The sequence below is a fragment of the Carassius auratus genome, chromosome 10, assembly GCF_003368295.1.
Source record: "Carassius auratus strain Wakin chromosome 10, ASM336829v1, whole genome shotgun sequence".
Lineage (NCBI taxonomy): Eukaryota > Metazoa > Chordata > Actinopteri > Cypriniformes > Cyprinidae > Carassius > Carassius auratus.
In genome coordinates this window covers 14,033,787-14,057,460 of record NC_039252.1, presented here as the reverse complement: position 1 = coordinate 14,057,460, position 23,674 = coordinate 14,033,787, and the positions used below count along the sequence as shown (strand labels likewise).

The 23,674-nt window shown below is 35.4% G+C and overlaps 1 protein-coding gene across 2 annotated transcripts in view; it reads right to left on the bottom strand.

Annotated features, from left to right (window-relative positions):
• Positions 1 to 22,356, bottom strand: part of LOC113109949 (relaxin receptor 2-like) — a 52,152-nt gene extending 29,796 nt beyond the window's left edge. The window contains exons 1-5 of one of the 2 annotated variants that reach the window (XM_026273852.1): positions 22,046 to 22,356; positions 13,520 to 13,666; positions 12,895 to 12,972; positions 11,316 to 11,421; positions 10,341 to 10,412 (exon numbers count right to left, since the gene is read on the bottom strand). In XM_026273852.1, coding sequence (XP_026129637.1) covers positions 10,341 to 10,412; positions 11,316 to 11,421; positions 12,895 to 12,972; positions 13,520 to 13,666; positions 22,046 to 22,133 — 491 coding nt within the window. In that variant the 5' untranslated portion in view covers positions 22,134 to 22,356. The remainder of the gene's footprint in view (positions 1 to 10,340; positions 10,413 to 11,315; positions 11,422 to 12,894; positions 12,973 to 13,519; positions 13,667 to 22,045) is intronic. The other variant, XM_026273853.1, reaches the window with a different exon arrangement.
• Positions 22,357 to 23,674: the final 1,318 nt, after the last annotated feature.

Genomic DNA, 23,674 nt, shown 5'->3' with positions numbered 1-23,674 from the left:
ACTCCAAAGGCGTCAAAAACCGAAGCATGGTCAAGCGCCCCTAGCGTCACTTTTATGACGCCAAATGTGCCTCTCGGCGTCGACTATCGAAGCACTACGACCTTCATTGCTTTCAGTGGGAAACTTTTGGCGTCAGAATTCGACACGAGGACATGAGATGTTTATCGCTATGAAATCACGTTCAAGAAGTCTCATTCAGCACACATCGCGCGATACTTGCTATCAGTTCCACAGTTTGGGTGAGTAGCCTTTTATCAAATGTATTCTGTCTTCTTTATTAATCAGATTAGTGCCATATGTTTAATCGCTGTATTATATCGGTCATCCGCGGCTGTCTTTGAGTTTCATTGCGTTTAAATAAATGAACACAGCTGCTAATTAGTGTGATTAAACTCTATCTGTCACGTGACGTGCCATAGACCTTCGATCCGTTTTATATTATTATTAATTTCAGGATCAATGATGTAAGTTGCATTTGTAGTAAAATCATGGTAATCACGACACAATAGTAATAAATGAAATGTGAAGTTAAAACACAGTAAATGGGACATTAGTAACTGTAACTGTAGTTTTACTATGATATATTAATAATCAATACAACAATACAATAATCACCAAACCAGCTATGTTTGTATCACTGTAATGTTAGTGTTTTTATGTGCTTTTATATGACAGATATCACAGTAATCATGTGTTCTGTACCATGCTTTTAATACCTTTTAATGTGAATCCAAAAAAAAAAAAAAAAATCAAATTAAAAATAAATAATAAAACATGTATTTTTCCATCTTGCAGTTCATTCATATCAGTTTATATATATATATATATATATATATATATATATATATATATATATATATATATATATAAATATTTTGCTCACAGATCATTATTAACATTCTGTATATAATTCAATTTTATTTTCTCTCCCCTTTTTTATTATTTTTATTTTTAGCTGAAAAGACGTAAAGGCAGTCAGCCCAGTGGTGTTTCTGGAGAGGGATTCCTTCAGAAATGGAGAAGACAGAAAGCTGCGGAGGCAGATATTTGCAGCAGTTAGTCTGTGATAGTTTGTCTCTTTTATCAAAAATTCCTGCTGTTATAATTTGTACTGCATTTGTTGTTTCTTAAACTGTTGCACTGTCCAAATACCCACACTTGCCATCTTTTCACTTGACCACTTGATTACTTATTTGAAGTCTTTCCTGTATTTGGCCTAGTGTTCGAGTGAGCATGATGACCACGAGTGTGTGTCGAACTTTTCATGACCTGATGACTGTGTTTCCCAATCCTGATCCTGGAGAACCCCAGCACTGCACGGTTTTGGTGTCTCTCTTATCTGCCTTGGAGTCTTCACTGATGAGCTGATGAGTTGAATCAGGTGTGTTTGATCAGGGAGACATCTCAAATGTGCAGTGTTGGGGTTCTCCAGGACCAGGATTGGGAGCCACTGCCTTATGGGACACTTATGTGTTTAAAGAGATTTTTAATATCTAATTATCAATATTTCACATACTGTACATTGGACAGCTTTCCATGACCTCTTGTGAGATCTCGGCAAAAAGTCTGACGATTTATTCCAAAACATGATGCATGATGGGATACACTAAGCTTTGTATAGCGCTCCAGAGCAGTATTGGAGAGGTTTAGTGTGTGTTAAGGACGCTGTGCTTTGGCATTATTAAGACCGGGGACAGTCTTGTGCACACACTGTCACGTACACACACTCTCAAGTGGCCAAGACTGCAAGTGTGGGTATCTGGACAGGGTCAAAGTCTTAAAAATGATCCCTAAACACATCACAGTCTTAATAATCCAGTTTAACACTTGTATGATATTGTACAAGCCCCAGGACTGTCTCATCTGACACTATCAAAGAATTCATATGACTATAGCTTGTTATTAATTACTTGCTTTCAATAATGGATTCATTTAACATTTAATTATACAGCATCTTTACAGAGGTGTAATGTACAAGCTGCACGTAATTAATAATATGTCCTTCCTTCTGTCTTACAGGATTTTTTCCAGATAATGCTGTTCTTCTTTTTCAGGTCTGAAATATCAAGCTCAACAGCTATTTTAAGAGCCAACCCTCACAAACCTTCCTAAAACCTAAAAGAGCTATTACTGAGTCTCAGCGGATCTTGCCATGATCAGCTCTTCCCAGGTACATTTGTTTACTCCAAAAATGCTCTGGTCTGAATCTTACTTTAAATTAACTTAATTATGTTTAATGAGCAATATTAATTGCACAGAGAGTAAGTAGAGATTATCTTGTTTCACAGAAGAGAAGGAAGACCAAGGATATGATTTGCTCAGGATGAGGAATGAAGATGGCCATCTTGAGCTCAAACAAACAGAAGTCCTCTGGTATGTGTGTGTTGAAGCAATGTTATACAACATTTTATGATGATCTCTCACAGAACTGGTCATGTCAGCCTTGATTTAGTTTTATACTATTACAATTACAGCATGTTAGCAAAGTGTGACTGGACATTTTTAATATTATGTTTTTAAAAACACACCACCTGTTTTATTAGCAGACAAGTGTCATGAAATTGGTTTAGTTGATATAAACACCAATTGACATTATTTCATTGTTTTGTAAATGTTATGTTATTAATTGTGAATTGATAGTTGATTGGTTTGAAGCCAGGCATTACACTGCACAGACTAAAACACATTTGTGAGAGAAGTCAGGAACTTTGGAGAAAGATTCTAGAGGAAAAAAACACATTTACTGCAACAATAGATGAATTCTAGAGTCTCTGAGAACTACACATGCTAATGTCTCATGAGCAAGACCTTTGCTTCTGTAACTTTTTCTTAATTCTTGCAGAATGACATATTTATTGCAGTATTTTTATTTGTACAGATGATCTCATCAGCCAAATGAGGGGTTTTGACCAAGTGATGCTCTTGAAAGGAGTGAAAGAAGAGGATGTGGTAAATTGTCTTCAGAGAAAAGCTTCTCAAAAGATCTTAAAACAGCTTGAAGAATGGTAAGTGTACAGTACTACAAGGGTCATAGTTACTCACCCTGCTAAAACCACACAGAACATAAGCTGCGCTCTCTGTCCATTAAACAACTTCTTCTGCATTGTTTGTTTCACTTTGACCAGGTCTGGGATCTTAGGACTGAGAGATCATCTGGCTGAGAACAAGCTACACCTCATCAGTGCTGGACATCAACCACAAACTGTTTCCAGACACGAGAGAAGAAGATCACGATGGGGAGATGAAACCAGTTTAGATGTGATGATGGGAATCATTATTTTCTGAAACAGTATCACATGTCTTATATGTATCACATGATCTGTATCACAGTTGACTGGATGGGACTGTGTGACTTTTAAGGACATTTCATCACTCATCTGTGTGAACTGATTAATATATGAGGTTAATGTATCTTTGATGATAATTATTTTCATTGAATCTTATTTGTCTTGATGCTACTTTATCAACTTTATAGTCTATGCTTCAATAAAATGAAAATGGTGAATATTGTGTTCTGAAGATTCTTGGTAAATACATCATTTTACTAGGTAGGCTCATATGTGTTTATTTTAGACTTGGAAAAACGACATATTAATTATTGGGATTATTTTTTTATTTAAGACATGAACATTTTTGATCGGATTAATAACATCTGGGACATCAGTACACCAGAAAGTAATTTTTTTATATTTTAGTAACAAATATGCACATTTTTTGTGAAATACAGGGAGTTACAAGATTAATTATTCTGCATTACAAGATGGTGCCATGGGCTTTATTGTTACAAGCACTTGACGGATAACTGAGAATGTAGCAGGAATGATCAACGTGGATCTTGTACTGCATTAAAACCAAGAGCACGCACATTACTGATGTCCAGCACATGAGGAGCAAGGACATTTTTACACTGATTTCGGCTAATTAGTTATATATAATGCTAATATATATATATATATATATATATATATATATATATATATATATATATATATATATATATATAAACTAATATTCTTAGCACTGCATGAATTTGTCCTTGTGTAATAGTGAAGTATCACAATGTGTATACATTGTCCTTGATTACTGCTTTACAGTGGGGAATAGATAATGGCAAGTTGTTGCAGGTTCATCCATTATATTTCTTGCCATTTACTTCAAAAATCAAAGAAATAATCTATTATTTTCATTATTAAATCATTTCTTTATAATTTTTCCATGTTTCATCAGATGGCCTCACAATGTCCTGTCAAAAGGTATAATAGCCATGATGAATAGAATAGAAAACAGAGGACTGTGAAAACTGTCAGATATAAATGTGACTCAGCTCAGTTTGTTGTTCATGATGAGGAGAATACATATATGTAGGTTTTACTGCCCTGCTACCCCCAGGGGCCCAGTAGCACCCCCCGGAAGAGCCCAAAACTGTACATTTCAAATGGCTGTAAATCAGAGTCCAATTAACATATCAAAGAGAAAATGGGCAGGATTATTACTTATGATATGCTGATAAAATAATGTTGAGCTCAGTTTTCAGAAATAAGTGGAAAGCTGGCATAAAAGCATTTTAAATATTGCTCACTGTAAAATACCACATTTCAGCCTGCCTCTCAAATATATCATAGAGGTTTGCACAATAAACATATTTAGATATCCAGTTTACCTTAAAATAAATAATTTATTTAGTTTCGTTAATAAAAAGTTTTAAACTACATTACCCACAAGCCTCCGTCGTTCTATCTATAGAAAGGCAACACTAGGGGGCTGTTTTTGTAGTTCATTGAAGTTATGCTTAGGGTTAGGATTAGGATCTCGCTAAAGATGTCATTTTTCTCAAGATAGCAACACTTCATTGTTGATTTAATATATTACTAATGTGATGATAGGAGCAAAACATACTTTTTAACATGATGCGCTGTTTAATATGGGTTAAAAGATAGTCCAACCACAGACTGTCCTGAAAAGTCATAGCCAATGGCATCTAAGCTGAGCAGCAGCGTCACACTTCCTTATCCATGTATGACAGATGTCTGTCGTTTTTCGGCTGAAGGGATAGATTCGGTTAACAATAGATTAAGCTTGCTACTTATTAGATTCTGTTTTATTAACGTCTTCACCTTCCTCCGTTGTTCAGCTTGACAAAAATTGGGCAATATTGATGTGCACATGCCCAGCAGTCGCAGTTGTATCCAACAGATAGATTCCTCTCATTAAATATAAGACACATTTTTAAGATTTGTATATTTTTTTTTTGACCAAAGACAAATATATTTACTAATCAAATGACGTGCTTCTAAAATTTACATTGTATATTACATTGTGTTTTAAAGTTAAAATTGTTCACATTTGTGTTTCTGTGATTTACCATTCTCTACCATTTGAACCCTAGGAATAAAAACAGAAATTATAAATTAATGAATGAATGAATGAACAAATAAATACATAAAGCATAATAAACATGCATATTTTTGTAAGGATCTTCCATTATTTATTGATATGTCAAACTCATTTAAAGACAACATGCCCAAATTACTACACTGCATCCTCTGTCACCAAGCTCGTTTTTGCCACCATAAAGAATAAAAAGGCAGTTATGTTGTAAACATTAACTATTTTCAGTATGCAAATGAAAATGCTTTTATTAAAAAACAAAACAGTAAATACAGTATGTCTTTCAGAGAACACTGGAAAAAGATCAATTTTATTAAAAAAATTAAATTGACCAAAATGTTATACAACACAATGTAAATGTTTCAAACTCACAAAAAAACACCATGAAGACATGCATGTCAAGTGTGCAATATCATCTATAAAACTCAATCAGCACAGCATCAAATAAACACTGATTGTCTGAACAATGGAAGACAGAGAAAGTGTTCAGGAAAACAAACACCTGCTAGCTTTGACAATAACATCATGAATTCACTTCATGACTGGAGCTAGGGGATGACTGTGTATGAATATCTCCTTTACTAAAACTCTTAATTAAAGTCTAAAAAGTTCACTGTATGAAGCTTGAAAAAGAGAACAAAATGCTTTATCAATACGAAAAATACTATTTTTAACTACTGTTTTCATCACTGGTTCTGTAATGTATTCATTATGAGCTTATAAATAAAACAAAGTTACATCTTCTGCAAAAATCAAACCACTGCAAAGTCTAATCACTGATCCAGGAACCATATCTGTGTGTGTGGGGGATAAAGAGTTAACGAGGTGAGTCCTTGTGCATGATGGAGAACTGCAGTGTTATCCTCAAACAATCCTGTAAAACAGAAATATTACATTACATTCAACTTATACATTACACTGTGTTTTGTTTAGACCATAAAAGCAGCCTCTGTAAAGATGCTGTAAAATTAAATGTTAAATGAATCCATTATTGAAAGCAAGTAATTAATAACAAGCTATAGTCATATGAATTCTTTTGATAGTGTCAGATGAGACCGTCCTGGGGCTTGTACAATATCATACAAGTGTTAAACTGGATTATTAAGACTGTGATGTGTTTAGTACAGTATGTGAAATATTGATAATTAGATATTAAAAATCTCTTTAAACACATAAGTGTCCCATAAGGCAGTGGCACCCAATCCTGGTCCTGGAGAACCCCAACACTGCACATTTGAGATGTCTCCCTGATCAAACACACCTGATTCAACTCATCAGCTCATCAGTGAAGACTCCAAGGCAGATAAGAGAGACACCAAAACCGTGCAGTGCTGGGGTTCTCCAGGATCAGGATTGGGAAACACAGTCATCAGGTCATGAAAAGTTCGACACACACTCGTGGTCATCATGCTCACTCGAACACTAGGCCAAATACAGGAAAGACTTCAAATAAGTAATCAACTGGTCAAGTGAAAAGATGGCAAGTGTGGGTATATGGACAGTGCAACAGTTTAAGAAACAACAAATGCAGTACAAATTATAACAGCAGGAATTTTTGATAAAAGAGACAAACTATCACAGACTAACTGCTGCAAATATCTGCCTCCGCAGCTTTCTGTCTTCTCCATTTCTGAAGGAATCCCTCTCCAGAAACACCACTGGGCTGACTGCCTTTACGTCTTTTCAGCTAAAAATATAAATAATAAAAAAGGGGAGAGAAAATAAAATTGAATTATATACAGAATGTTAATAATGATCTGTGAGCAAAATATATATATATATATAAACTGATATGAATGAACTGCAAGATGGAAAAATACATGTTTTATTATTTATTTTTAATTTGATTTTTTTTTTTTTTGGATTCACATTAAAAGGTATTAAAAGCATGGTACAGAACATATGATTACTGTGATATCTGTCATATAAAAGCACATAAAAACACTAACATTACAGTGATACAAACATAGCTGGTTTGGTGATTATTGTATTGTTGTATTGATTATTAATATATCATAGTAAAACTACAGTTACAGTTACTAATGTCCCATTTACTGTGTTTTAACTTCACATTTCATTTATTACTATTGTGTCGTGATTACCATGATTTTACTACAAATACAACTTACATCATTGATCCTGAAATTAATAATAATATAAAACGGATCGAAGGTCTATGGCACGTCACGTGACAGATAGAGTTTAATCACACTAATTAGCAGCTGTGTTCATTTATTTAAACGCAATGAAACTCAAAGACAGCCGCGGATGACCGATATAATACAGCGATTAAACATATGGCACTAATCTGATTAATAAAGAAGACAGAATACATTTGATAAAAGGCATTAAAAGAGCGTATATATGACTACTCACCCAAACTGTGGAACTGATAGCAAGTATCGCGCGATGTGTGCTGAATGAGACTTCTTGAACGTGATTTCATAGCGATAAACATCTCATGTCCTCGTGTCGAATTCTGACGCCAAAAGTTTCCCACTGAAAGCAATGAAGGTCGTAGTGCTTCGATAGTCGACGCCGAGAGGCACATTTGGCGTCATAAAAGTGACGCTAGGGGCGCTTGACCATGCTTCGGTTTTTGACGCCTTTGGAGTGAGAATGGGTTGTGGTGCAGATTTCTCTCCTGATTTAGACTACAAGATTTTTTCACTGATAGATGACTCATATTTTAGTTAGAAGCAACTTATAAATGTCATAATAATTAATTTGTTTATTACAAACACCCAGCTTTTCACTTCACAAGAGGTTATTTGATTGACTGGGGTTGTTACTTGTGGATTATTGTGAAGATGATGTTTTCACCCGTTCACTGCAAATCTATTTCTCTATCTTGAGTATATTTTCAGCCAACTTAAATTTTTGCGTGGAATACTCCTGCAGCAAATTCCAATATTAATAAACAAAAATATCCAAATGTTTTGAGACACTATGTCTCTAAAATTCTCTTGCATTTGAACATTCCTGACAACTTCATAATGTTGTTATAGTGATCGGATCACAAAACAAAAAATTAGATGTTAATACTACATTTAACTTGGTTCTATATATCCCGGTTAATTAATAGTGGATTTTTTTTTTTTCATATAATCAAAGACTTTTAGATCAATAGGCCTAAACTGTTGTAAAAAGCTAAACAAAGAGGACATCTGTCATTTAGACTGTCTCAACATTCCACAGATGGTCCCAACAGCCCTTTACTCTCCCTTTTATTGTCTTCTAAAAAAATGTATTAGTCTGTGGCTTTAGAGGGAATTTATCTTCATCACCACATGTCATTGCAAGTTTTTATCATCATTGTTCAAAAACATTATGTGTAAAATAAACTGAACTTTATGGCAGATTATCAATTATGAGTTGTAACCAGTACTAAATGTGCGTTTCGAGTGTTTCAAGATTGGGCAAAACTAAATATCCCTATTAACAAAACGAATAAACACTATCTACTTACTACTACTTACGTTTAGGAACTTTATTTATTTCCCTGTCTCGCTGAGATGGTACTCAAAGCTCACTCAGTTCATTTTCACTCACTTGACATCACAGATCTCTGATTGGGACATCTGTGTGCCAATCCATGAAGCCCTATATTCTGTAGACGCCCTGTGAGGGCCTATTTCAGCTATTAGATAGGGTGGATATAAAGTCTGTTCTCAGCTATAGGCGTTGTCTAGCCAGTGGTGTCTTCTCTTTATTTCTGCACAATGAATCAGAGGCCTAACCCATAATTACGACACAGACAAACATCTCATCATCTAATAATTTCTATCAATTAAAAATACAGTGAAAACATCCACATCAATTGTTGCATATCTCATGCTGTGCATATACTGTATCTTACTAAATGCATAATTCTCTTGGTGTACAAGTTACATTATAAAGACCTCAAATACAAGATGAAATAGTGTATGTTCGCTATTGCCAGTTAACAGCAAACAGTGGGATTAAATCAGCTTGACTCGCCAAATGACATTCATTTGAAAATTATGCAGGAGAATCAATTATGCAAACTTGTTAGTGCCTTTGCAGTCAAGATATGGATCCCCATGAATCAATTTAAATCGAAACTGAAAGCATAATGAAGGTGTTCAACCTCTGACCCATGGAATTTCATTTAAAAATGTTTGTCCTTTTCAACATTTTTACTTAATGGAGAACACTTTTACATCTTATCTGAAGTGGCAAAAAAAAAATCTAAATGAGAAAATTATTAACTGAACTACAAACAAAACTAATCAAACATTATGAAATCAAAAGTCTGAGACGCTCTCATTTCTTAACTGATTTGGAAAAGGTTTTCTTCAGTTTTGTCTTGTTTTCCATTAAAAACATTTGAGAAAAATTAGAAAGTAAAACTTATTTTTAGAGCACATAAACCTCACCAGTATAAAATCACAAGATCAAATCTGAACAAACTGAATTATGAATGAAGGTCTGAGCAGTAGATTGTGTAGACAGGAAGCTGTGCTGTCTAGTGGCCTAAAAGTCTTATTATAAAAGGCTGCATGGTGGCCAGAAAATGGGTGAGATATTGCACTCGTCTCCCTCAGACAAACAAGGTTTCAAGACATAACCCAAAGTTCTCAGAGTTAAGATATTTTGGTTCGTTAGATATTGGAAATTTCACAGCCTCCATAAATTTAGACATCAGCAGGAACTGGTGACATACAGCATGTGGAAAACTGTTGAATGACTCAAAAAACATTGGCTGAAAACTTAATAGAATGGCCCAACAGTCTTAAATTTATAGTATAGATGATGTTAATGCAACAGGAATGCCTCTTGTTTTTTTTCTTTTCCCTTTTAACTAAAGATCCCAGTAAACACTGAAGCCTTTCTCTATCGTATGAACCGATTATCTGACTTGTTTTTGTCATCCATGGCTGATTCTGATTATGTTGTTGCACTTTAACACTTAATTAAGTGATACTCACAGCCTCTGCAGTTGTGTGTATTTGGAGAAGATGTAATCATCCAAATTCCTGATCTTATTGTTCTTCAGGGATCTGTAAATTATAAAGCATCGAATTACAAACACAGCATTACAGGTGTAGTTCATCTGAGAAAGGAATCTTTTACGTGACTAATAATGTCGTACAAAACAATTCTTTTTATACTCCATTCCATTAGCTAAAGCCATATGATATGTATGAGGAACAGACCAATATGTAAGTCATTAGTTGCTGAAAATCTTTCAAAACTCATTCCATGGACTGCTTTGATTTTCTGAGCTCGCTCAAACCTTCAGTACCTTCAATACCTTCAATATAAAAGAAAGAAGAACCTGGCCATTTTAAATATCTCCTTTGGTGTTCAAGAAAAAAATAAAATCATACAGTTTTCGAAGAATATGAGCGTCATTCAAGAGTAAATTATTAAAGAATTGCCTTTTATCGGGTCAATGATCTCTTTCTTTTCATACCAGAAAAATGAAACAATGTGGTTTCCTGATACAAATTAGAAACTGCTGATATGAATTATCTAACATTCCTCTTTTTCCAAAAACGTCCCCAGATTCCAAAAGATTATCTCTAGAATCCTTATTCTGAAAATCATAAAGTATCAATATATACATGTTCTGCCCTGTTTATCTCAAGTGATCTTCAAAGTTCCAGAAACAAAACAAATCCAAAATACCATTAGTACAAATACACCCCATGCCGAACAAGCTAAACATAACCATAACCAACCAACAAAATTAAATCCAACCTTTCAAGCAGTGTGCATAATTTTTCCTATGCCTGGTAAATGTTCAGCACAAAGAAGCTCTTTATCTCGTTAAGCTTTATGGCTCAGTGATGAAGCACTATGTCTCACTGATGCCAAATTTGTACTTCTACAGATTAATAACCTCTCGTGGGAGCAGAGGAGTAAAGCTCTGCAGATGGATCCCAGCTCGATGTACTTACAACCAAGTCACATTGGAGGAGAGGATTGGTACAACATGCAAGTTGACGTCAACACATTCCACCTCGGTCTTAATGCAATCACAGCTCTCTGGATACTGCTGCACAACTGTACAAGATCAATAAAAACACATACAATTATTCAATACATAATATCATAGTAACATATTATTATAACATCTAGTACACAAAGCTAAAAAAAAAAGATTTATTGCATTATTGTTGTTTTTCAAAGTATGAACTCTTTTCCTGTCCCCCTCACTCTCTTTTAAATACATTTTTTTTTAACTGAACATAATTAGATATTTAATATATAGACATTAGTATCAATTTAACTATTGTTTCCATTAAATGCCATTAATCTTGTAGGAGTAATTCAATTCCAAAATGAAAAAATAAAAACACACCAGGAATGTGTAAATATCATATGATATATAAATATAATTATGATCTAGTATCACACAGTATGAGTGACTGTTCTTTAATAAAACAATAATAATGTAATATTTAAAACAATATTTAATTAGATTTTTCTTCAAAAATCATAATTTCATGCCTGTTTATATGCCTTTCAGAAAAACTGTTTACAGGACACTTACAGAGCAAGCGTCACCTAATTAATATTCATAATCCGAGTACATTTATAAAAGTTAATAAAGTATTCCTCATTTGTAAGTTGCTTTGGATTAAAGCGTCAGCTAAATGAATAAATGTAAATTAAATTCTAGTCAGTATTAAGCCCCAGTAAGTACAAAAATGTCAAGACCAAGGGACTTTGAAAGCTAATAAATTTCAAATCGTGTGCTTCAACAAAATCGTAAAACTCATGCAGATTTACAACACATTACAGTAAAAAGCAGCCTATAGGATTTCTGACTTCAAAAGCATCCTGTAGACTACTAAGGCCTAAGGCTATAAATATATCAAATAAACTCTTAAGCCCAAAAAATACTGCACGATTTTAGCAATCTTTTAAGATCACTGCATGTCACACTGTGCGACATGTGTGTAGCCTGTACGATGATGACACCTATTGACTCATACGCTACGACGCACGTTACTACAGAAGAAAAAAATGTCATCAGGATGTGCTAGTGGTAAACAAAAAAAGCATGATAAATCACTCTTTAGCAGTTTTATTTTTTATGTGTGCTGAAAAAAAAGTGGAAGCGGCGAAAGAGTAAGGGTTAAGAGCTAGAGGTAAACAGTTTTATGTTTTAGCGCCATGTCGGGTTGATTTCATGTCGCATTTTTATTGGTTGGTCAGTACACGTGGATTGAACCAGTAAACACACTGTGCGATGATCATTCTGTTTCGTAGGCTTTCTTTGGTTGCAAGACCGTCTCTATCTAAGAACCTTTCTCACTGTACGACATTATAGCCACGATCAAAGAAATTGCCACGATTATTTCACAATGACAAATCGTGCAGTGTTTAGGGATTTAGAGTGGCAAAAAATCTAAGTCTGGCCCTCACATGGAAGTTGCAGCAGCAAACAAGTTTTTTTTGGATGAACATCAAGATAACATAACTCATGCTAATCTTTTCCAAAGGAAATTAGATCAACACCAGGACACATACAGCAGTCATTAGGAAGGTCCTGTGGCTCTGCCTTTTTTATAGTGCGGTCAAAGATATCCGCCCATCCACTGTTGTCCCCTGCAACAAGTAAAAACACATCTTTGTATGAAAAAGTAGGCACTGTAAAAATATAAAAATGTCACTTTAAAGACATGAATAACTTTTTTGTGGTCTAAAAGAGATGTCTCCTCACCCTGCATGGTAAAATTGATTACATCAAGGTTGAATAAGCATCACCTCTAAATGTATTTCAAAGTGTAATCAATGTTAATAAAATACTGTTCCAACTGTTAGACTGAATATTACATTTTCTACATATTTTAAAAGTCAAAAAGGCATTAGAATCATGTACAGCTTTAAGTACATCTATTTAATTTCGGTAACACTTTAATTTAAAAGTGTCTTTGTTAGACAGGTAGCTTTTACATATTATTATAATATCATAATTACATAATTACATGCAGGTAACCCTAAACCCTAATCCTGACCCTAACCATATAGTAAGTACATGTATTTAATTAATTTCACACAGTACTTAAATGTCTAGTTACACTGTAACAATGACACTTCAAAATAAACTTTAACCAATTTCATGCAATTATCAGCAAAGTAAAAAAAGACAGACCGCAGTGTTCCTCATCTGCTCCGTTCTTGCAGTCCCTGTGGCCATTGCACTGAAGGACCTGAGGCAAACACACACTCATGTTTCCACAAGGGAACTGACCCAAAGGGCAGTTTTCTGTCACTGCCCTGCCAGCCATCATGGATGCTGCTGGGGGCGATAAGAAGAAGGCAAAAGAAGGAAGAGAAAGAAAAGTTACAACATCTCCCAGTAAAAAAAGTGATATTGTTAAAAAGCACTACAGAAATTTGTGCTTCTGTCAGGGAAAAGTGGATGACTGGAAGCCCTCCAGCAGTGTTTGATGGAAAGCATAAACAGACAGACAAATGCACACCAAAATACAGCAGAATTTGATCAAGTTTGTCCTTCAATGTCACGACAAAAAATATGCAAAGTGTATTCTTCTCCCTTTTTAAAGTTGCTACGCATATATGTTTTATCATCTTAACCATGTACATTGACGTCTCTAGATGCAGTAAATACAACAACATGAAAAGCACTCACACACAGCATGTGACAACAATACTATATTTTGTAATTGGAAAGTATGACGTCTATGAAGATGGGGCTCCCTACGGCAGGCAATTATTCTTCTTTCCATTTGACGTGACAGAGAGGCCAGAGTACACAAACAAAACGTTCTGTACAAAGGCTCTTCCATAATAAAAACTCTTGTTTATGATCTTTCTTATCGGCTCTCACTAACACTCATTACAAAGTGGATTTGTCACAAATTGCGAGAGTGGGGGGATCTGCCAACTCGTAGATTTATCACAATGAAACATAGGCTTGTCTCTGACAGACTTATATACAAGAAATGCGCTGTTATGTCTAAGGGCTATTTGTCACATTGTATATGTCACATTGGGAGCTAGTGAATGACACAATTGTCAGAGCATATATATGCAGCTTAGAATAAATATGTTGCACATTATTGGTGTAACCAGTGCTAGTTACAGCGTGTAGTGTATATAGCTTCTGTATAAGACTAACCATGGTCTCTTCCATAGGCCTACCATATATGGGTAGGAGTTTTAATGTATTTTTTATTAAACACATTATGGAACACTTTCATATGTGTTAAAAATGTAATAAGAGGGTAAATAATGCTGCTATATCCACTCTTTTTGGAAAAAATGAATAAATGTTTGAACTAAATGGGGTGCTTTCTTGAACCAGATTTTAACTGCTCCTAGAAACTGGTTTTGTTTTTTAATTCATTCATTGGTTAGACTGTAGAAAACGCTTAGAGCACAGGCTTTCACACATCAAGTTATAAAAGAAAAAAGCGTATAAACACCTTCAAGTTATCATCATGCAACCTCAAATTCCTGGGAAAGAAAAACAACTCTGCATGGAACAATATTTTTAGCACTGGCTCAACAGTAACATTTCTGTCTGCCAGCCTTATCAAGCCAGTAGTTCTGATTTGCATTCTCTTATATATTTAAATATACTATATACTATATATTTATACGTTCTTTACTATGACAATTTGAAATAATACCTGAAAATTATACAGGAAGTTTCAAGAAAGTCATAAATTGATGAGAACTGTACATATGCTAAAAAATGATGACATAGAGGGCAAAACATTACTCAGTGGTTTGTAATTTTCTACCTATTCTTGCTGATGCTAAAAAGACTAAAAAACCACATGTCAGCCAGAAAAAAAAAGGATAACAGTAGTTGAGAAAGTAAACAAATCCACTTCAATAAAAAACGCCACAGAAACCAAATGTTGTAGTGTGCACAGCATAAAAATGAGTGTACAATCAAAACAATTTAAAGTGCTGACCAAATAGGGCAGGGATCTCCAACCCCGGTGCTGGAGTGTTACCGTCCCACAAACTTCAGTTCCATCCCTGCTCCAACACACCTGCCTGTAATTTTCAAGTAATCCTGTACAACTTGATTAGCTGGTTTCTGTGTGTTTGATTAGGGTTGGATGGTAGCTCTCCAGGAGCAGGACTGAATGCAAAACACACAGCAAGAGAGATGTCATATTATCATGTTTCCATTCCTATTTTTAGCAGAATATTTATTTTTTCTTTTTTGCTGTTCCCCCAATCTGTAACTTCATTTAAAGGGGTCATCGGACGCAAAATTTTGTTGTTGGATTTAATAATGAATATAGCAATCGTCATTTACTCCTGACATCTGAGCCGTTAAAGATGCAGAGAATTAACGTTACTTTCGTTTTTGAAGGAAATGTGCCTAAATGCGGTTAAGTTTGCGCGAATTATTCGTGATACAGCTTCATCTACATCTAAGGGTTTTTATGAATCTTTGGAAATCGCCTTTAATATATGCTAGTTAGAAAGTTTCGTGGCCAAAGTTTACAATCTGCTCGTCACTTCATGGGAGAAAGCGTCGGGGTCAGCAGAGCTCATTAGCATTTAACGCAACATGGACTAGAACAACGTGCAGAAAACAGAGCATATTTTGACAGAGTAAAAAAGTTTTTAGTTACACTACTATTGAGAGATTTTAACCAAAGTATGCTATTCATTAAGATCCTAAAGAATCATATCAATTTGTGGAAAATGGGCATCCGATTACCCTTTTAAATCTATGTTTGGCTTCCAAGAATTAAAAAGACTAGCACTATTCTTATATGTTCAATCCACCTGGGAAATAGTACATAAAATGTTTCCGGTGCCAGTATTCATTAGTTTTTATGTGTATGCAGCTGAGAAACAACATCAAGTCTGTGACTTCAAATAGCTAGTTTTGCCCTTCTGTGGCCAAGATTCCTATTAAATCCGTATGTGGCCATCAGGGTACAACAGCACTCGAAGCGACATATTCAAACAAACAAACTAAAAAGCTCGTTTTTAGACACCAATGCTAATCAGGATAATCACTGCAAATTCATGTGAGAGCCAAGTCCAGATTAAAAATATTAAATGAGGACGACCAACTGGATGGCTGAATGGTATCCATGCAGCATGCAGTGCTCATTAGGAAACCTGTTTAATAAAGTAACGAAGTGGCCAAATGCCACTTCAAATTAACCAAGAGAAAAATAAATAAATAAATACAACTTTCTGATCAGAGGCAATAAAAACGCTTTCATTGCCTGGCTGTAAACTTAATGGTTGTCACTGGTGTGGAATGTCCTTCTGAAGTCATTTTCAAAATGCATGCAGTGTTCCTGTGAACATTCAAAAATAAACGCATAGGTAAACAAATACTCATGCTTCATGCAGTGTGATGAATGGCTCAGCACTGACCACCTTAGAAAAAGCACAGCTGTGCTGTTCAGATATTTCTAAGTGTTGTCAGGAAACAGACTTTGACCACTAAACGAAAAATGGACTGGAGCAGGTATTAATTGCCCATTAAAGCTGTGGGATTTTGAGATGAAACAGAAATCTGCATTCTGCCCATTTCTCACAGAATTAGAAGGGTTGGAAAAAAGCATTGTTAGTGTGGATTACTGCTACTTTCTTTGTGGAGAGTCGATGTATGAAAAAACAAACACACAAAAAATTCTTATCTTGTGTTCCATGATAAAAAAAATAATAAGCATAAATGTTTGGAAGAGCATGAGAGGGAGTAAATAATGACAGAATGCTTAATTTAGGGTGAACTTAGTTTAGGGTGAATCGTGCATTTAATTTTCCAGATGGGAATCAGGGATTAAGCTGAGCCACAAACTTGTCACCTTCTCATTTATCTCTCTCTCTCTCCCTTGCATAAAGTGGCTGTAATCCTAGTAACTGGACCAGGTGGCCCAATGAGTCCTGCAAATCTGGTTTTCACGATCTCGTTAGCAGCCTTCCAGCAATGATCAGCTCATGGTGTCTCTGAACATGTTTAAAGTTGGGATCAAGCAAAAGAAAGTCTGGTCCTTCAAATCAAGAGAACAGTTTTTCTTTTAAAAGGCATATTGAGAGCCAGAAGAATCCACAGGAGATGACTTTGTGTTTCCGAGACATTTCATCTGTTGGATTTCTACGTTTGTGGCATGAATCTTTATCGCAGGAGACTTTTTTTAATTCTACAAAGAAAGTCTTAGTTTTTTTTTTCTTAGTCTGGAAATGCAATAATTTGCACTGTAAAACCCAGATTCACATTTTACGTCTCCCTGAAGATGTCCTTGTTTGAGAGGGAGCAGAGTGCTTCCTATTCATCACAGTTTTTGAACTGCCACAGTAAAATTTCCGCAAAAGCATTGTAAATGTCCCGTGTATCATCACCATTTTCATTTATTCAAATATTAGTGCTCTAAATAACTGCATTGCTCCAATTTTCTGTTTATATTAATATATTTTATATATTAGCCACTTATCTCCAATGCATCCGATATCTTGGTTCAATGTATCCAATAGCCCAAAATGAATCTAATGTGTGAAAAAAAAAAAAAATGTTTCTCCTCTTCAATTTGTGTGATGTGAGAAACTGAATAACACACAGCACAGGCACCTGTGTTATGAATTTTATGAATGAGACAAACAATCTCTAGCCCAGGCAATCTTTGATAAGACACCTGTGAAAGACTCATTTATTTGAAAAGCTTCACACACACAGACATATAAACACGGCTTTGACCACTTCATCCAATGGTTATTTAGCGTCAAAACTATTCCATTATGTATTTCAGCAAAATGAACTGTAATAAATTATGACCAACCTCGTGTTGTGTCATTAACCTTTCATTTTGAGGGCATGCCCACCATTTCCCCTCATACTGGAGATACGTTGATGTGTGTGCATGTCTGTGTGGAAGCCCAACGTTTCCGAAGTGCTACGGAAATATTATTGTATTGATTAGTCTTCTGTTTCAGGTATGGTAATGCATGTACATAAATTTATGCTGTAATGTCGCTTGCAAACTCTGCAAGCTGTGCTGTGAATCTGTCTGTTTTCAACTAAAAGTCGGAAAAAAATACATTTTCTCACGTTCAGAGATATGTGTGTGCGAGAAAATAGCATAACATATGATGTTAAAAAAACAAATGGCACAGTGGATGAGAACAGTGATTTATTTACAGCATGGCCTCTCGTACCTTTATTGCTATAGATTAGAATAATGTTATTCTTTCATATCACATGGTGAAACAATTTAGTGAGGTTTAAAATATTATAAAAACAGAAAACCAATTATTATCTGACAGTTTTTTTTTTTATCTACATCTATATATCTACAGATATGCATTAGAATCAAAAAGGTTTTTTTCTTTTTCTTTTTTGGTATTTTGTACTATGGTAAATGTAATGTCAGGGGAATTATTGGTGAGGACTTTATCAATGTCAACATATGCAAGTGTTTGTAATTCATTTAATTGTATTTGCATTTAGCTTGATCATTTTCTTAAATAATTTGACAGCTCTTGTAAGGCTGAACTATTACAACAAAAATCACAATTGTAGATTATTCCCTTGAAATTACAATTGGGACTATTAATTACAATTATTACAATTGACATTGTATGATGTTTATACCATTGTTTGATGCAACTGCATGCCGTATTTTTATATGAAAATAAGCAAGCTAAAAACACTTTAACTGAAAGATTTTTTGTGCTTTTCTATAGTAGTAAGTCTCAAATGTCAGCTATATATCGGATTAGTGTCCGCTTTGCACGATTCCGTAATTGTGGCATCCATAATTGTAATCGCGATTAGAAATTTGATTAATTCAGCAGCCCTAAGCTCTTGCATGAAAAAGAACATATCAGTAATTTCTGCACACTACTGGAGGCTAAGCACAGAAGATAATATTACAAAAAATGCATAGACCCAAAATAAAAGAGAAAAACAAGAGAGCACATATATAACAATCCGATAAAGAAACCAAGTGAAAAAAAATGGCAATGCAGACCAGAGCGATGGCTTTTTTAACTGTGGAAATTTTTTAGATCTGTGTTTACATTTGAGTTTCACACAACTTAGGTTTGTGGCTTTATGGAGGGCTCACATGTGACACTAACATCTGGAAAGAGGATCATGACAGTGGCAACAGGCTTTTTAAGGCAATGTTGCCAGGCAACCGTATTGGGTAACAGAAGGAGAAACTGGCTAACCAGTTTTAATACAGTTTCCTACGTCTTTATTCACGGTTCAAGCTATAATACAGAAAATTTCTTCAAATCAAAAGCAAAATTCTCAGTTCAAAACTAGGACATATAAGTTAAAACTAAGGTATAACCACTGATCAATAATAGAGAATATAGATCAGTGGATACAATATAAATGGCCATCTGCAGAGCCAAAACAACACAGACGCGGTCAATGAGTCTGGATTCCTACACATGGTGGCAGGTGCTCATTTCTTAAAGCTTGTCACAGTGAAATGAACATTCAAATAATCTTGATACAAATGAGAGCCATACAACACTGTCAATCTGTTTATGGTATAAAGCAGCCCAAATCATTACCAATGCACTTCAAGATCAAATAAAATACACAAGAGCAATGTATAAGCCTATAGCCTTTACCAATAACCAGGAGTTTAATAGAGCAGGGACCTGTGGGAACTGGGTAGAGAACCGTTGAAGTTGACAGAGTAATAACTGAGCTTTCATATAATGAATAAATTAATTAAAGACACCCCTGTACTATTACATTTGCAGTCAGTCTGCTGTCCACAGCGCAGTCTTTGACACTGGCCATTTGAAGTGCAGTGTCAGACAAACACCAGTCAACCATATAATATTTTGCCTTTCAGTAAAGGTACTTACAAATCCAAGGCCATGGAACAAAAACCAGACACTCTTCACAATAAAAGTTCATATTAGATCCAAAGAGACTTGTTAAAAGTCTTATGTAATGGAAGGTACTTCTATCGTCTTTGTATAAAAGTTAATCAAAGATCTTTTAGAACTTTCATTTAAAGAACCCCTGAAACAAATATGCTGATCCAAAGAACCTGTGAATTATCATTAAGAAGGCGTTTGATCTCCAGAAGACCACATAACCTTAGTTAGGATAGATGCCATATTTAATCCAAATGAAATAAAGACATGAGAGTCTGATGTACAATGAATTGCATGTGTGTATCGTCAAATCTTTAAAAAAAATAAAAATAAATCCTAAAGTATTCTCTACGTTCTGTAGGCCAAACTGCATCAGCATGAATTTCTCTGTAAATCATTCATAAATCCATTTGTTAATTTGCCCCACTAAACTGCATGTGACAATTTACATATTGTAAGATGTTTTACGAATAATTCATCCTGAAATTCATTCTGATTCATAAAAAAGCTCATTACATTTTCATTCTTGTTAAATAAAACAAGGCATCTAATTGACTCTTATGTTTCTTTGGAATGCCATATTCTTCTTCTGAATAAAGCCTCTGATAAGATCCCTCTGCACCATGGCACACTGCATTGTTTGCCCGTCCCACCTTATTTCACCTCTTTCTACCAGCCCGTACCTTATTTAACTAAATGCACATAATTTTCGATTGCAAAATTTCACTGTAGTATTTCACTCCGGCCAAATTTCCCCCCTACTACAAATACAATATTATATTGAATAACAGTCACATTTCTGAAATGCCTTTCCATATTGTGTGACATAATGGAGGGATAAAAATTCAATAATATGTCCAGGGGCTTTCATTAAGCCAAATATATGGGCATTAAGACAGTAAAGTCAATTTCAAAAGAACATGAGGATATAATAACAGCAGATATGGGATTCAACAAACATATAACAGATGAAAACTCGTGGGTTTTTAAAAATGAAATGGGAGAAAAAAATCACATCTAGACTAAATAAAATATTACAATTAAATGTAATAAATTCTAGGCTAAATTAATAGGCCTAAATGAAGTAGGTTACTAAGACTGAAAATAGATGTAATTTACACAACTAACGCACTGCTCTGTAAGCACTGCCTGGCCCTTTTGCGTTTTATTAATTCTTGTCACGTCCACTTAAAATACGTGCCCACTGTTTACTTTACTTCTTGTGTTGATAAGAATGAAACTTTTAAAACCTGTAGTGTGCCTGGTTGACTTCCTGTGATTGGAACCGCAGTGCGCGCTTGCTGTGAGGCGAAATGAATGTCTCTGTGCGGAATGAAGCACCTGAGTGACCAAACAACTGCGATAAGTTAGAACCTGCAGCCAAACCAAAAGTGTGTAGATACGCATCGATAAAGCCTCCATCGCTCATGAGCCACAATTTGTTTTATCTGATAGAAGTTGTTCAAGTCAAAGTAAGATAGTTAAACAAGTAAAATATTGTCATTGCCAAAGAACAGAGTGTACTGCGAGAAGGGTCAAAAGTTCCTCGGAGGGCTGACACGAGTGTTTTCTTCTCAGGCTAGTAAGCATAGTAAAACTGTTTTGTCGTGGTGTATAACCTATAACAGTTATATCTTATGCAGCGTGCGATTTCATTCTTTATTAAATTGATTCATTAGAAATTCAACCCATAGCCGCTTCAAGTAAATCATCAGAAAAGGTTACATTAGCATAAAGATCCGAGAGATGAATGAGTAAAAGTTTGTAGGAAAATCCCCGGTTGAATTACACTTCACATCTAAAAGCAACCTAATGAAGATCTTACCTTCGGTCTCCATCCAGGAGTTTTGAATGAACAGACAGATGACGGTTAGTTCCAGGAGAGGATTTGAAGGATATTTGAAGGATTTCATTCTGAAGCTTCACAGCGATCCAACGGGACAGTCTATTCCCAAATCACGCTGTTTCAAAAGGAAGACGCACGTTTGTCGCTTTCATGAGGATGGACAGTGGAGCATCGCTCGGTTTGCGTCACCTGCAGCGCGTTAACGGCGCTCCCGCGGACTGAGAGGAATGACGAACTCCGTCGCTCGCGCTTCTGCTGAAGCTCAGCTCCACATCGTTCATTGACAACTTGGTCACTGACGCGCAGCCTACGTATAGAGGTCGTTGTTAAGTTGGCTTGAAAAAGCCAACTTACTGATCTACTATTTAATCTTATTATTATGTTGGCTTGGCAACAAGCCAACATACTGTTATGCTATTTAAACTTCTTCTTTTTTATGTTGGCTTGGCAACAAGCCAACATACTGTTATGCTATTTAAACTTATTTTTATTTTTATTATTATTATTCTTCTGAGAAAAAAATTCTGAACGCTACTCCTCCTAGGGCTTTAAAGCCACAAGCCCCAAACTCGGCAGACACCTGCGGGATAGAGGGGTGGTGTGTGCTATATCTTTTCAGAGTGATCAGACTTAAAGTTTTTTTTTTATTAATTTTTAAATGTAAAAAAAAAATAAAAGAATTGCGCCCCTACAGTTGCAATGACATTAAGGGGCGGAGTCGGGTTTCGTTTCACTTTTAAACTGGTTAAAAATACTGCTGCTCAGCCCAGGCTGTCTACACGGAGGCGAGAACTAGCGAATTCATTCTTATTTAAGACCTTTTAAAAACGCGATTACACGCAATCCACACGTTAGAACACACCAAGAGCTAAATTCAGATGTTTCTGAACTGTTTAAAGTAATAACATTATATATTCGCGGCAGCCAACTGCTCGCGAGCTGGCGATGTATTTCTCTGAACACTTGAAGTCCACAGAGAATTTACAGCCTTTCGCATTAAAACACTGCAGCGAAACGGCACAAAACAATTAGAATAATATATTATATGGTTTTAAAGTAGTTTTGGCCACTGTCACGCTGGTCTTAGCTGGTTTCTAACTGAATCATCATGCTGAACGTCACAGATGAGCTCGCGATGTATTTATCTGAACACTTGAAGTACACATTTACAGGCTTTTACATTAAAACACTGCAGCGAAACGGCACAAAACAATTAGAAGAATATATTACACATATGAAAATGAGTGTTTATATGTGCTTGTGAGATTTCTCTGTCAGGCTTAACGTCGCAGCAATTGCTCAGCGTTGCATAACATGGTAAAGCAGGGAGCTACACTGAGACCAAAAGGGTCACATGCATCACTGATTATTTTTGTACCTACTTATGTGTTATGCTATGATTTAATATGACCATTTATTAAAACAGAAATGTGTATTTTAAGAATACGTTTTATAACGTGCTCCGAGCATTCAACACATCAAGTTGGCTTCAGCCCCGAGCTGCGGGAAACTAAACTGAGCCGCTGATGGCGCGTGTGCACGAGAGAGAGCCGCGCGTATCGCGGACAGGGACAGCAACACTGAACAGAGCTGTCGTTCAGGACGTTC